The sequence below is a fragment of the Synchytrium microbalum genome (assembly GCF_006535985.1).
Source record: "Synchytrium microbalum strain JEL517 chromosome Unknown SmJEL517_scf0011, whole genome shotgun sequence".
Taxonomy (NCBI): Eukaryota; Fungi; Chytridiomycota; class Chytridiomycetes; order Synchytriales; family Synchytriaceae; genus Synchytrium; species Synchytrium microbalum.
Window position 1 is genome coordinate 322,410 of NW_022158360.1, and position 15,119 is coordinate 337,528.

Consider the following 15,119-nt stretch of genomic DNA (forward strand, 5'->3'; position numbering starts at 1 on the left):
CTAATTCGGCTACAAAACATCATGTCCAAGTAAGTTTTCGTTTTCTCGTTTTGACACGTTGGAGGTTGCTGATCGATTGCTGCAAATTGGGACCCAACATGTATCAACATAATTTATTAATATACACATTTTAACCTCTATAGGCTTGCTCACACAATGTCGTCGCGTGGCAGCAGAAATCGGCAAGCCAAATCTCACCACGAGGTAGGAGCGGAGAACGATTGCAGAGAATCGAACGTTTCAGCTTTCGCTGATGCCATATGATATGAAATTAAAAATACCAACCAATTCAGACTTGTCAGCCATGGAATCACCCAAACATAAACTCCAACTGGACGAAGAGCCTGCTTGACAGGGCTGGCTGTAGAGATAGTGCTCGAGATCGCAGACTAAATAGGTATAGCACCGAAGGCTTTGAGGTGTGCTGGCATGCTCCCAAGAAACCGCTTGAATTGGCTCTCACCAGCAAGAAGATGTCTGAAATCATGCTGCCTCTAATGTGGCAGAACATTTCCGTCTGCTCTTTACGTAATCCGAATAGTCTCCTTGTTATTATGATCGACGAAAGACGGCTTCCTCTATATGCCGCGAATGCCATCCGCGGGTTTCAGCTCGTTAGGTCAAAGAACTTTGTCAAGGAACTCGCTGCAGTCGACTTTATCGTGTCATGTATAAACATAAGGGCTCTTAATCTTCACAGGCTGACGTTGCCAAAAAGCTGTGGACTACCCTGTTGTCTGGATTGTGAGGTTCTGGATCTCGTGTATGACCCAAAGGAATTCAGCAAACTTTGATCTAGTGCATTGACTTGCGACCGTCTCGAGAACTGTAGGATTCTATTTATGGATAAAGGACTCCCTGTAAAGCAGCTAGGAATGGAACTGGGTACCTTGCCGAATCTCGAAACACTCCATTTAAACCGTAATGTACCCAGTGAGCGCCTCGCCACATATGGGAAAATCAAGACTTTACGCCTCCAGGGATTTACCGTCATGAGCGATGTGTGGGATGAATGGGCGTCGTGTTTGCCACAACTGGAAGTCTAGGTGCACGCGATTGGCGATTCGACTTCAGCCAGAGGATCACTCGTACCGTCAAAATCTATATGTCAGGCTGGTCTGATGGTCAAACTCTAGTAGCATATAAACCGTCTATAGTAGAACATCTGACTGCTCGGCATTGGAAGTGGGGTTATTATTAGATGTATGTCATCCCTGGTTACCTGCATTAACCTCGTTGGATCTGGACTGCGCATGTTTTGGGATTGAAGTTATATGGATTCTTGTGGGATCGTGTCCCTTATTGAAACGACTGGATGCAGGAGGTTTCCCCACGAGTTCTATAGGTGCAGAAATGATGAAGGTCTTGGTTCTCCCGTCTCTGCCTCGTCTAGAACACATTCAATTTAAAATCGAAAGAGATGTGAAATTGGAATTGATGAAGCACTTCTTCCTTCCACGTATTACTCAGGACGATGGTGCCGATAAAACAGAAACTATTGTAAATATAGATATCGAAAACCTTGTGGTAGGTCAAGGAGATCTACGTCATAGAGATCTACGTCAACTACAGTTGGTTAAACCAGAAGACTTTGCAATGATGTCGCAAACTGAAGCTTGGGATTCTGTAAATAATTGCAAGGTGTGACGTGTGTGCTACTTCTTCTAAGACATCCCAGATGCAAATGTATAACGAAATCCATAATATATAAGTAAAGTCTTACCAAAGTTGCAGGAAGAGAGTTTCTTCGATCAGAACTAAAACTAGGACGCAAATTGCAACCATGCCACGAGTATGTTTCCAACGATAGGTCTATACCGTAGAAAGGTTCCTTATGTGATAAATTCTGGTTAAGGGGATCCAATCTTATTGAAATGTTGTCATCGCCATCCAATTTTCAAGCCTCCGTCGGTTGTCCAACTTTCACCTCTGGAGATCAAGTGACATTGCTAGACAATCGTACCAGCTACACGACGTTTTGAATCTCAAGTCAAGGTTTAAATCTTCATGGATTAGCTCTATTCGCCTTAACATCGAAACCGCTCAGCATTTTGGATCATGCAATAAAAAAGGTTCGTCTGCTCGTTGTTGGTGATGCTTCGAGTAGAGTCGGGCACTGCCCTTCATTTCAAATGTACATTTTTCTCTTTAAATGATTCTCAATAGGCTAAACAACATACTGACTTCTCGTGACATCAGAAGAAATCATATATCAGAAGGAAACACTGCAGCCGGATTATCATCAGGTAATCGAGGAAAAGATTCGTGTTGGGATGAAAACTACTGAATTACATTTGCTCGAGACATTAATGTTTTAACCCTCACTTCAGACTCAAAGACCATGGAAACATCTCCCAACGACCAACTCCAGATGCAAGACGCATCATTGGGAGGACTTGCAAAAGAGATAGTATGGAAGATTGCCGACTATATAAGCGAAGAGATTCTGGACTGGAAGGATTTCGATCAACGCGGTCTAAACAAGCTGCTTCCTTTCGCTCTCACAAACAAGAAGCTGTCGGAAGTCCTGCTGCCTCTGACGTGGCAAAAAGTCAGTGTCTCATACTCTGAGAAACCGTATTCCTCCCTTGCTCTGCTTATCGACAAACGACGTATTCCTGCATATGGAGTCAATAGTATCCGAGCCCTGCAATTCAGGTACTGGACTAGTCTCGGAGTCAAGACGCCCGCCGCCTTGGATTTTATAATATCATGTACCAGTATCAGAACCCTGCATCTCTACTCGGTGAAGCTGTCTCTAAAGTTTTGGATCAGGCTCTTGGATGTATTATGTAGCAGGCTAGAGTCTATTAAACTGGATCTTTCCGATGAGGAACTCCAAAAGATGGAAGCTGTAGTTGGGGGCAGAGGAATAGTATGGAGCCGCCTGAAAGACTGTAGGGTTCGCCATTTCATCGTCGGGTCCTACGAGCTAGGCCTGGACTTGGGCTCTATGCCACTTATCGAAGACCTCCACTATAACTTTGAAACTCCTAGTGGACGGCTGCTCACTTTTAAAAGCCTCGAAAGATTGTCCCTCTCTGAATTTAACCTCACCGACGAGATTTGGGACACGTGGGCATCCTCGTTGCCACAGCTGAAAGTCTTGAGGGCAGAGAGCTGGCAATTCAGCATCAGTAAACCAATCATGCGTAAACTAGATAGCTTGCAGGAGCTTTGTATCGAAGGACGCTGTACTTTAGATGCGGCTGTACTCAAACAGCTTCTCGCCGCTTGCCCGTCTCTTCACACTTTCAAGATGGAAGATGTTCGAATTGGACTCGCCACTCTCTATAATATCATGCACCATCCATGTATTAAAACCGTAAATCTGGCGTTATCTGACTGGGATAATAGCCAAACTGTCGTTGAACATGAACCATCTGGAATGGAACACGTCACATGTCGGAGCTGGGACAAACAAGTGTTGGAGGCATGTCTTCCTTGGCTCCCTGCATTGGCGTCACTGGAATTGGAGTGGATGTCATTCGATATCAATGCTATCAAGTCAATAGTGGCCTTTTGTCCTCAATTGAGAAAACTTGACATGACCATGCAGCGCAATGAAGCAGATCCAGAAATAATGAAGGTGTTGTCTCTCCCGTCGCTACCTCTTCTAGAAAGTATTAGTATCAAAGTTGCCAAGGACGTCACGTTGGAAGATGTAAAGGATCTCATCTTACCACGTATTAATCGTGTGCATGCCGGTGACGAGCCAAGCAGTAAAGGACTCAAGTATGTTTACATAAAGGGATTTCAGATACGTTTCAGAACTGGATACTTGTTGTGGTCTAAACCGAATGATTTTAAAACCTTTTCACAACCTGAAGCCTGGGATCCAAAAAACGCAAGGCTTTGGAACGCAGTGGGTCCCGTGTCAATATAATAAGGAATTTAAGATGATGGTAATATCAATCATGTTGTAACGAGGAAGGAGCAACCATAAAATGTTTGTTTGGCGATATAAAGTGTACAGAAAAGAAGTTTGTTTGAATTCTGAATATTAAGTAGCCTTGAATATAACTGCTTTGGTTGCTGACATCTAGTGACGATGCACTTTGATCCAAACCAACTTTTATCGTCGATGGATAGCTAGACGCAATTCGAAAATATGGCCAGAAATTACTTCCTACCCTCTGTCTTGAATCTCGGAGCAGTATATGTTACGCACGCGCGCGTAAACCACGTGTAATTCCTCGTTCAGTTCTTCTAAAACGTCCACCAGTTTGATTTTTTCAAAATTGATTCGTGACCAGAACAGGGTTGAATAGTAGACATTGTGAAGTACGAGCCAGTAGTAACGATGAGCAACGAGCATTTCAAGCAGATCATTCGCGTAAGTGCTCGTGTACAAGCCTCATAGCAGTATCAATCATGCGTCACGCCTTTTCGAACTGACTTTTCAACACCTCATTAGGCCCAAACCAAACCAGAAAAGATCGATGAAGTTCTGGGCTATTTAAGCAAATTACAATCGGAGGTAGGTCTCGTCGAAACGTGATGCAAATGTCAGCAGCAAATCAAACTCTGAGAGGCACATGTTCGCTCATTTTGCGTCAAGTCTCGAAAGGAAGCCGGAGTGTTAGAGTACAACATGTTTCAAGACGCATCTGATCCAACTAAATTTGTGTTCGTGGAGGTATGACTCACTTAGATGCGTGTTGAAGGCTTCAAAGACGCTGACCGTCCCACGATTCTTGACAGACATACAAGAACAAGGCAGCACATCTAGAACATCGAGGGTCAACTCATTTCAAGGTAAGACTTAAATGTAAATGAATTAATGCAGATCGATATGCTAACACCCGTACGGCGAACTTAGACACTAGCACGAAAAATTGGTCCTTGTTTCATCAACAACAATGCTTCAGTTGTTCGTGCTTGTTTGTAGGTTATATACCGGCCAGTAATATTATTCAAATTTGAAATTTAAATGGTTGAAAACTTGAACGTGTTGGTGAATAAGCTGACGTTTACACCATTTCGAGTTTCCAGAACAAGCCTGTAGGCATTTTCACACCGAGGAAACAGTTTCAAAGCGCGACACGTTCGGATTGAGCACCTCGACGTTAGTGTTTGAGCTTAAAGTGTCCTCATCACACACCAACCTCACAACAGCAAACTTCCAAACTCATACAACCTCTTCCAGAGCACATATACAAAGATGAACAAGGCCGTAATCCGTCAAATCGTATACGTAAGTGAAATCTCGTAGCGGATTATATCTGTCCATTTACATCAAAGAGTATTGTATCACAGCGAAACTGACGCTCAATTCGTTTTCTTCTAGGCCAAAGCTAAACCTGAAAAGGTCGATGAGCTATTAAGCATCTGCCGAATCTTGGAAAAGGAGGTGGGTGCATGTGCCCTTGCTCTGTCTGAGTCGTGATGTGAAACACAACATCAACAACAATCGTCGTGGAACATTAGTTTCAAGTTTGCCCAACACATTGGGTTTTAACCGAGATGTTTACCTGTTACCTTTTCTTAACTGTCCTCAATCAAGATTCTGACCTGCTTTCTCTATAGTCCAACAAAGAAGCTGGCGTACTTGAGTATGTGATGCACCAGGACAAGGCTGACCCGACCACTTTTGTGTTTGTTGAAGCTTACACCAACGCTGCCGGTCTTAAATCGCACATGAATTCGCCTCACTTCAAGGTAAGAAGGGTTTCGCAACTCGACCGTCCACTACTTGGACGTGTTCGAGGTGGTGCGCCCTACTCTTATCAATGTCGTTTGTTAATACTATGGTCAAATACTATAGGCCAACGGTCCTAAACTCTTTGCAGCTTTGGCCGGGCCACCACAAGTAGTCAAAGTAACATCCGTTCACGCTCGTTTGTAAACCCCACAAAGCTTTTCTTAATCGAAGGGTCATGTGTGTTTTATTGTGAAGGATTTGAACTCAAAAATATAGTTCATAATTGAAAATTCTAAAGTTGCTTGCCTTGTCACACCTTCTTCCTCACTTCAACGCCAAATGTTCCCCCCATATTCCGTTATCTTGAACATGCTCGGATTTCAAGTCCTGGGATCAATGCTCCTTCTTCGCCCTTGGTGAGCGCTCGAATCTCAGGGAAGGATTATCGTAAGAGGTGAATAACAGTGTACAGGTGCTTGATAGTCTCGGCGATGAAGAAGCATTTTGGGATGGTAGAGCCAATGGAACGAGAGAAAAAAAACTGACGACGTTGACCGATAAGCAGAATGATTGCCAAGTACATACGATCACAATAGCATAGCTGGACGATATTCCTTCCATATCCTCGGTAAATGGGATCGTGAGTGAATCTCTACATGTGAACGATGGATTCAATCACTTCTGGCCTGTGCTAACGAGCTGTAGTATATTGTTCTCGAGTTCAGTTTCCACGTCTTGATGTAAGTGCGCCCAATATGAATATGCCGCCACTAAAGCATGCCTGATGGTATTTAAACGTGTTATCAGCTTTTTTCCCCGCCAGTTGGAGATGCGCTAAGATTGCTCCATACCGAATCTTCCATTGTGGATTCTGGATTTGAATGCAGTAGTATTGTACGTATTCGGCTTCAAATGTTTGGCCATTCACTGCTTTGACAAACATGGAGCTAAAGGTCTTGGATGAGAAGGTGTTTCGGTAACCGAAAAAGCCATATCGAATCACTCGAAATGTTCATACATACCTCAGCACTCTCATCATACCACGTCCTATGTGTTTCTTCGATACATGTTCTCTTTAGCAGCATACCTGATCCCACGCCCGGTACAACTCGTTACTAGGCGGTATCTACAGAATATACTCATAACGAGAGCCATCACCAGAATCTAGTCCATAATATGCCTATCCAGATAAAAAAACAAATTGCAGTCTCTGTGTTTCAGAATCCAAACCAAATCTTCTCACCCACAAACTTCCCTCAGCACAAGATGTCACACTCTCCTCCATCGACACCCACATAATTAAAAACAACCACCAACTCATTCCACACACACAGATAATTACATGTTAACTTGAATTTATTTACGTGAGGGATTTGAAAATGAAGAATAATATTAAGAAAAAAAGTCCCCAAGCAGAAACACCATCTCTACTCCACTGGCTCTTTCAATGACGATTTACGGTCACCATGTCCCTGCTTCATCATATTCCGTATATCATCTTCAACAATCGCAGACTTTTGTTTCTGCGACAAGCCAACCTTTTTCTTCTTCTTCTTCTTCCTCTTATCTGGCACTCCTACTTTCTCCTTGTTCTCAGACATTTCGACAATCTTCGTTTCCACAGCCTCGTTTTCAGGCACACCAACATTCGTCTTTACAACCACATCAGCACCAGAATCACGAGGCTCCAACCCTCCATACTCTTTCGTCTTGAATGGAATTGGACTCCATGTCTTGGGATTCGCTCTTCTTCCTCGCCCTCGTATGGAAATGGGGTGTGCTTCGGTGTTCAGGACATAGTCTTCGAGTGGAAGCGTATCGTCTGAGGTGAAGAGGAGGTACAAGTACTTGAGGGTTTCAGCGAGGAAGAAGGACTGTTGGAGATCGTCTTGGCTGCTGGGGTTGTTGACGTTTGTGAGGCCAGAGAAGCCAGCTTCGTTCTTGCAATGGGTGATTAGGGCCTGGGAAACGCGCAAAACAAAGTCGTGTTCAGTCTTTATAATGCAACGTGGTACTGAATAAACTCAGCGACAGCATACCTGGACGATGTTTCTTCCGTATTCTCGGTAAATAGGATCATGAGTGAACCTCCACATGTAAAAGATGGACTCAATCACTTCTGGCCTATGCGTAAAAAAGAAGAATTAGACACCGTCGGCATATCATCATCGACATGATTTCTTACCGAAGTATATAATACGCCGTCTCAGCCTGCAAATTATCTCCAGTAAAGCGCTCTGGACCCAATCCAGTCTTGCTCGTGTTATAGCTTCCGTAGCACGTCTTGGTTACTTGTTCTCCAATGTAAAGCTCTCGAGTCCAGTTTCCACGTCGTGATGTGAGTGCTCCCAATGAGAACATGCCGCCACTAAAGCAAGCCTAAAGGTAATAAATCGTCAGTTCGGTTTTTTGGCCTGTAGGAGATGCACTGACATTTTTACATACCAAATGTTCCATGGTGGGTTCGGGAACCGTGGCAGAGGAAGTATAGTACGTATTCGGTATCCATGTGTGGCCATTTGCTTCTTTTACAAACATGGAGCTGAAGGTCTGAAGAAGTGAAAATGTTCAGTAACGCCAAAAAAAAAAAAAAAAACAGATAGATGTTCTCCCATATTGGCTTTCTTAGCAGTACACACCTCAGCACTCTCATCATACCACGCCCTATACTTTTCTTCACCAGTCGATATCCACAGTTTCAACAGATACTCATAATGCGAGTCGGCGCCAGCACCTAATCCATACTTGTCTTTCGGGAAGGAAAGAAAAGTCAGGTGCGTTTGTACTCGAAAAATTCTGCAAACTCAAAAGCAGACAAAACTCACCACCAGCAAACGCAAACCCACCGCCCAAAATCCCAAACTGCGTCGCATACAACCCTTTCCCAGCCGTAATCGCCGCATGCATAGTCTCATAAATCTTTAACCCAGCTTTAGCATATTTATCATCCCCCGTAACATCGCTAAGATACTGAAACTCCAACTGCAGCGTCCCAATCTCTGCAATAACCCCACCCCTCCCATCCTGCGGCACGGCATTCTGCAGCTGCACCTGATTACCCGGTATTCCCAGCGTGCCATTAAAAGCCGGCATCACGCGATCAACGAGCTCGACACACTTCTTGATATAAGCGACGTCACCGTCGAGATCATATGCAGACAGGAGTCCACCGACTTGGCGAATAATAGTCTCGAATAAATTAATCGTGATTGGTTTATCGAATGACATGTCGAGCACCATTGCCTTTGCAGTTGTATACTCGTCATGGAGGCCCATAAGCCAGAAGGTGTCAAGCGAGTCAACGGGTGTTGCGAGGAGGGACTGGTCATTGTACCAGTTGTGGCCGCGACGGGAGATGGGACGCAGCTCGTCTGTGTTGTTTGCGTATGTCAGGTAGCCCTTCCATGCGTGTTTCATCATCTAGATTCAAGTAAATATGTGTTGGCATGTGCGCCAAACATCAAACGTCAAACAGGATTAACCAACACCAAAAGCAACAGCAACACATACATCTCTAACACCATCCATCATCTCCACATCTTCATATCCACGATCACCACCCAAGAAATTATCAAACCGTTTTAATAATAATGGAGTTGATGTTGGCTGTCCAACCACCTGTTCCTTGACTCGACTGGGCTTGAATACAGGCGCAACAGGCTGTTGCAATGGCCTAACATCGAGATCTATAACATGCTGCTGCTGTTCTGCGTCTAATCTGTCTCGCTTGGTTCGAGATGTCTCGATCAAGTTTGGAGGGGAATCTGAATGGAGTGCGAGAAAGAAGATGGTGGCTACTATAAGAACTGGGATTATCGGGTACTTGACTACTGCTGTTCGCAGACGGTTTAGGCGGGGCGAGTAGGGTGGCATTGTCGACTGTCGCAAAGTTGAGATCAAGTTTTTGGGTCACGACGAGCCAGCAAGATGAGGTGCGTGATGAATCACGAAACGCGATAGTTCTCAGCACAAGGACGTATAGATCTACGCGAAATGCACCTGATTTGTTCATGAACAATCACTTCATTTCATGCACTTCACAAAAGACTATTTTTGATGCAAGAAGCAAGATTACATGACTGGCTTTAATCGAACAATCTTGGCTGGTCCATCCAAGAAATCTCTCACTATCGAAACCACACGTCGAATTAGCATACATCACTCCAACAATGTTTGTCTACAACACAAAGCACATACTCTTGCGTCCCAACGTCTTGAAATGCTGACTCGTAGCATGAGCCTTCAATGCATCTTCATCCTTGAATGCTTCAATGAAGATGAATTCACATGCGTCAGAGGAGTTTTGGGTGAGGTCGTCTAAGTATTCGTGTGTTAGTAATTGTGCGTGTAGTGATTTGAGAGACGGAACCGTCGTAATGCAAATATTCATTGGGGACTAATATGATTGAGTTTAGCGCCTACATTGTAAGTTTCCGGCTTCAGTCCGTGTAGCTTTAGCCAACTCAGTTAACACGGCCTTGAGGTCGTTTTCATGGCCCTTCTTTGCTCGAACTAGTTATAAAAATGAAAAGATGTTAGTTGTACATCCAAGCTGGCTTCATTTCCGGTAACAGATGATTGCTTCTCCCTGCTCAAAGAGCTGCCCAGAAAATGGATTGTGTCGTCATTTTGCTTTCCACGAACAGAAACCACACACAAACGTAGCGGTCGCTCTAGTGGAGTGACTCGTGAATGCAGCTTACTAGTGGCGATGCTATGGAGAACCATTTTTGATTGAGTTTGCTTGCTTTGTCTTGTGGTGTCAGTTGGTTTTCAAAGTATGAAGTCGTGTTGCACGAACGGTTCTCGATGTTACAGTCAGCGCATTGGCAGGTCGCTGCTTTGTATGTGGGTGGAGCACGTGTTCTGGTAGTAATAGCAGTAGTGCTGAATGTACTGCCACGTTCTTTAGCTTCTTTGCCTTAATCCAATGAAAATTTGGCGCAAACTGACGATGAACCCAGGCATCAAATGAAATCACATACAGAGTACAGAGTTCTAAAGTTTAAAATTATATTTCCCTTTTTTTACGTGGATTTGTCTACATTCTTGACCTTGCTGCTAACTGACTTGTGTGTAATAATAATCTGAACATGGGAACATCCTACACGAAACATAACTTGTCATCATCATCGTTTCGCCTTTTTAAGATTCCCGCGTTCCAATTCTGCACTATTACTAGCACCAACAGCAGCATTAACCCTCTTCTTATTCCCGTTCAACACTCGCTCATCAACGTCCACTTCACCGCGATCTTCAGCGCCCCATCTCATAACCTAGTTTTAAAACGTTAGAAATTCATCTACAAAAAAGTAGACCCATTAAAATACCTGATACGTACCATACTCCGCGCAACCTCAACATGCCTACTCAAATCCCCCAACACACCCGCCCTCTCACCGCCCTTCCGTCTCGGCACATTCTTCATAAACCCCGTCAGCTTCCCAAAGCACCGCGCACCCTCTCTTACCCTATACGCCAACGTGTTCATCAAATGGTGCCTCAACTCATCCGGTAATGGCGCACTGGCATCCCGGTGATTCATAAACATGATTTTAGGCGTTGATGTCGATAGCGGTTCGGGAGTTGCGTTAGTATTAGCATACATGTGTGCATTCCCGGTTTGGCGACCACGTACGGCGGGTCGTTGATCTCGTACACGTTTAGTTTGGATGGGTGGTGTGGGTGCGCGTCGGTTGTGGCCGTCATCGTCGAGCTGGTTCATTTCGGGGAAAAGTTGGGCGAGGAGGTGGTTTACGGTTGGTTTTGTGCGTGCGTTGTTGGTGTTGTAAGTAGGTTTGGCTGTATATCTACTATTGGTCGTGGTGCTATAGTCGGCTTCTGGGGATGTTTGTTTCGGTGTTGCTCCTCGAGTCACAATTTGGGGTGTGGCTGCTCGTTTAGCTCGTACAGGTTGTTGCTGCTGTTGCTGTTGAGGTGGTTGTTGTATTTGAGTTGATGAGACACGTCGTTGGGGTCTACTAGTCGTAATGGTTTCTGGTTCAGGAGAATCGGTTGCGACAATTGTTCTGTATTTGCCAGACATGCCCCAGTTCTTCCATTTAAACATCTTTGGCACTTTGCCTGTGTTTAGAAAGTCCATTGCTCGACGGTATCCTATATTAAGACGGGAGTCGTGTTACAGAGACGTCGGAGCTCTCGTGAAAGGTATCAAAAGGTATCGTGAAACGACAAGGTATCAAAAGTTAGTAGGCCCTCCTTCTTTTGCGTCAATTACCTTTCGAGCTAGTAAAGGCCCTATTAGCCACCATCTTTTCATACAGACCAGTTCCGGGTACGAATGGCTTCAACTCATGCGGAAACATAGTTCCCTTCATAGAGAAAAAAGAATATCAGAGACAGTTTGTTCAAAGACGCCAAAAACAACGAAGATAAACTCGAATAACTTGAAAGTCCAAACAACAGTCAACAAAACTCACATATTTATAATCCTCCCAATACCTAACAACCACCATATCAACTCCAGCCACAGTAACCATACTCGAATCCATTTCTTCCCAAGGCACCTAAACAAACGAAAACACAACCGTTAAACCCCTTCAAAACACAGTTCTTGCACAAACCACTTACATGAAACGCCAACCAATACCGATCAGCGTCATCGCCACCCTTAATACCCGACGACACGAGACACACTTCTCCCTCCGCGACCTCCCCAGATCCATCATCTAGATCCTCATCAGTCTCCTCATCATCTACAACGTATATCTGCGAATCAGCCTGTTCGACTTGATTCGCCGATCCAGGAGGCGATACTTTCTTGTCTCTCGACAAGATCCGACGTAAATCAGCTTCTAGTTGCAGCTTGGTCTGTGCTCTGATTGTGTCTGCTTGGGATTCAGATGCTACAATGCTAATGATGTGGAATATGGATTAGAATGAGCAAGTTGACGGTTGCAAACGTGTATTCGGCCATTTGGGAAGTGTAAATAATGAATTGAGTGTTTTGCATACCTCATTTTGCACGTTCTGGTACACTTGCAGGGTATTTGCGATTCAAGTGTGTTTTGAAGGGATGTAGGAGAGGAATTACGGTCAAGATCTCTTTCTTGATGCTTGAAAAAGTATTTGGCACTGCCGTATCGTTGTTTTAACAGCGACCACGTAGCACTTCTTTTCGGGATTCCAAGTTTTGGAATGATGGAAGTGTAAAGGCACGGAAACGTGAAAATCGACATGTGAGAGTTCCAAAACAATTCATGACAGAGTATATGGAGACGTGCTGCGTACAAACTGCAGGTTAATGACGCGTATCGGACCGTCAAAATAGCTGAACATGCTGCTTTTGACTCTGGTGACGATCTACAGGTTTTCATGTGCACTGTACCAAAGTTAACGCACGCAGTACCAGTTCGCGTATCGTACATTCATCATTGGCCTCATGCCGTACCGTTATATTATCTTGTTCTTCTAACTACATGAGTAACGGCGAATCCAACACTGCAAACCCAGCTGCAACACCCCCTTCGTTAGAGTTGCTAGCTTTAGTTCGTAACAAGTGTCCGCCTGTTTCATTCATATGAACTATATCTCCTTCACTAGAAAACCAGCAAAGGTACGTTTTCTGCGTTAGTTTCTCAATGCAAAAAAAGACTCAGGCCCACAACTGCATACCTGATCCAGATCCCATAAATCCCAACCTCACTAACCACATCCCCAGGAATCACCTTGCCCAACCTCACCATAATGCTTTTACGTACGGGTGCTTTGATCAAGTCCATGAGAATGTATGCGTTTCGTTCAGCTGGCGATAGTTTTTGAAGTGTTGTTTTGATGTCGTCTCCATATATATTGTTTCCTAAGCGAAAAAAGAACCAAACATTACTAGAATTACGAAAGCATTTCAGAACAAGCACACCATACCTCCACCCTCCCTCTGCGGCTTCATAACAAACCTCTCGGGACTTTCCAGCGCATCCTGCATAGCCTTAATCCCCTCCGCACTTCCATCCAGTGGATACAGGCCCATAAAACACTTCCGTAATGCAGCAACCTGATCCGCATCATGAATAAACCGTTCGACCATTCCAGGCTGGTCGAGTATCTGCTGCACTTTCTTGGACCCGACGAGGTGGTAGGCAATGTTTGGGCATTTGATTGTGCTGGATGACTCGATTAGGAGTCGGGCGTCCCATTCGGCGTGCGTTGGGTAGTCGGTTGGGGAGTAGCCTGCGCGGAAGTATGTTACGGCTACTTCTTGGCCGTTGCTAGAAGAGTGAGGGTATTAGGATACAGTCAAGCAAAAAAAGGTCAGGGTAAAGGTGGCCTTACAGGATCAGAGGACCTCCAGGACTATGAATGGATGCCTGTTCGTGTATTTCGGCTAGTGACTTTCGTATCAGGGTGATACTGTACCTATTCCAAAGACAGAATGAGCCAAAAAAACGCCCATGAAAATTGCTGAATTCGAGCTTTGACAAATCCTTACTCGTTATACAATGTATACTCAATCCACCTCTGATCAAACGCATTCCTTTCACCAGGTTGAACTACAATGACCACCACAGCCCTATCATGCCAAAAACTCATTAAATATCTATGTCTTCCAGCAAGCCAAAGAAGTCTCAAAGATACACCAATACCCACTTTGGATTACCGTACAACTGCCACGCCTTAGCCAACCCCCTCGGTATAGTCTCAATACTCGTATTCTCTGGCATATACGAGTGCTCCGGCAACGTATACTGCGGTTGGGTACGCACCAGATACTGATGCAGTTTCGATACATGATGTGATAGCGACGAGAACGATGCTGCGATTGTATTTAGCTCGACCTGTTTGACGTGTAATGTTTCGGGCTCGCCCGGTTTGGAAGAGTTATGGAGCATGTAGTCTGATCTGTGTAATCCGAACGTGATTTTCTAGTATACGAATGTGTGAGTTATGATGAGGGTATGTTCAAATTAGAATGGTGTTTTCGGCAAACCTGAGCGGTTCCAAGCGCATGCACTTTCTTGTATATATCATACAGCTTTTCCACGAAATCGTCGACTTTTGATAAGCTAGTTCAAAACAAAACGTCAGCAAATCGCAACCCTCCATCATTCAAACCACACTTATCACCTTTCCATAGCCTCTGTGATAAACTCATGATCCCTCGCACAGCAATCGACCAGCTTGTTGAATATAGGCTGCAATTCGACTGCATTCTCATACGCAGATTTAGGAAACGGGGTTGGGAAAAGTGCGAATGGAGCATGAGTTACAATAGGTACGTCTTCTGATGTAGATACGGAAGCTGGTGCTCGAACTACGAGGCCACGTGACATGGCATAGTCGATGGCATTGTACGCGACTTCGTGGGCTAGCGGTGAGGTTGCGTCTATAGGCGGATACATTGATTTTGATTGTTGTTGGATTTCAAATGTTTGGATATTTGGGTGAGTGCGGGAAAGAGATGTATTGGGCGGACGTGTTAAAATTGAAAATCACGTGTATTTATATACGTTTATAT

At 44.5% G+C, this 15,119-nt stretch overlaps 3 protein-coding genes across 3 annotated transcripts; 1 reads left to right on the top strand and 2 right to left on the bottom strand.

The window, feature by feature from the left end:
- Positions 1-5,164: 5,164 nt before the first annotated feature.
- SmJEL517_g02597 (uncharacterized protein) lies at positions 5,165-5,848 on the top strand (the record flags this gene model as incomplete). The annotated part of the gene is made up of 4 exons (XM_031168525.1): positions 5,165-5,197; positions 5,291-5,353; positions 5,530-5,661; positions 5,768-5,848. 4 exons carry the CDS (start codon positions 5,165-5,167, stop codon positions 5,846-5,848), a joined length of 309 nt encoding a protein of 102 aa, XP_031025557.1.
- Positions 5,849-7,071: 1,223 nt separating this feature from the next.
- Positions 7,072-9,517, bottom strand: SmJEL517_g02598 (uncharacterized protein; the record flags this gene model as incomplete). Its single annotated transcript, XM_031168526.1, has 7 exons — positions 7,072-7,605; positions 7,684-7,768; positions 7,830-8,023; positions 8,090-8,194; positions 8,284-8,393; positions 8,470-9,064; positions 9,155-9,517. 7 exons carry the CDS (start codon positions 9,515-9,517, stop codon positions 7,072-7,074), a joined length of 1,986 nt encoding a protein of 661 aa, XP_031025556.1.
- Positions 9,518-10,773: 1,256 nt separating this feature from the next.
- Positions 10,774-15,003, bottom strand: GSH2 (glutathione synthase; the record flags this gene model as incomplete). The annotated part of the gene is made up of 14 exons (XM_031168527.1): positions 10,774-10,920; positions 10,986-11,066; positions 11,115-11,761; positions 11,883-11,976; positions 12,085-12,171; positions 12,236-12,518; positions 13,084-13,203; positions 13,280-13,463; positions 13,529-13,872; positions 13,937-14,020; positions 14,094-14,174; positions 14,252-14,526; positions 14,592-14,667; positions 14,729-15,003. The coding sequence occupies 14 exons, from the start codon at positions 15,001-15,003 to the stop codon at positions 10,774-10,776; spliced, it is 2,778 nt and encodes a 925-aa protein (XP_031025555.1).
- Positions 15,004-15,119: the final 116 nt, after the last annotated feature.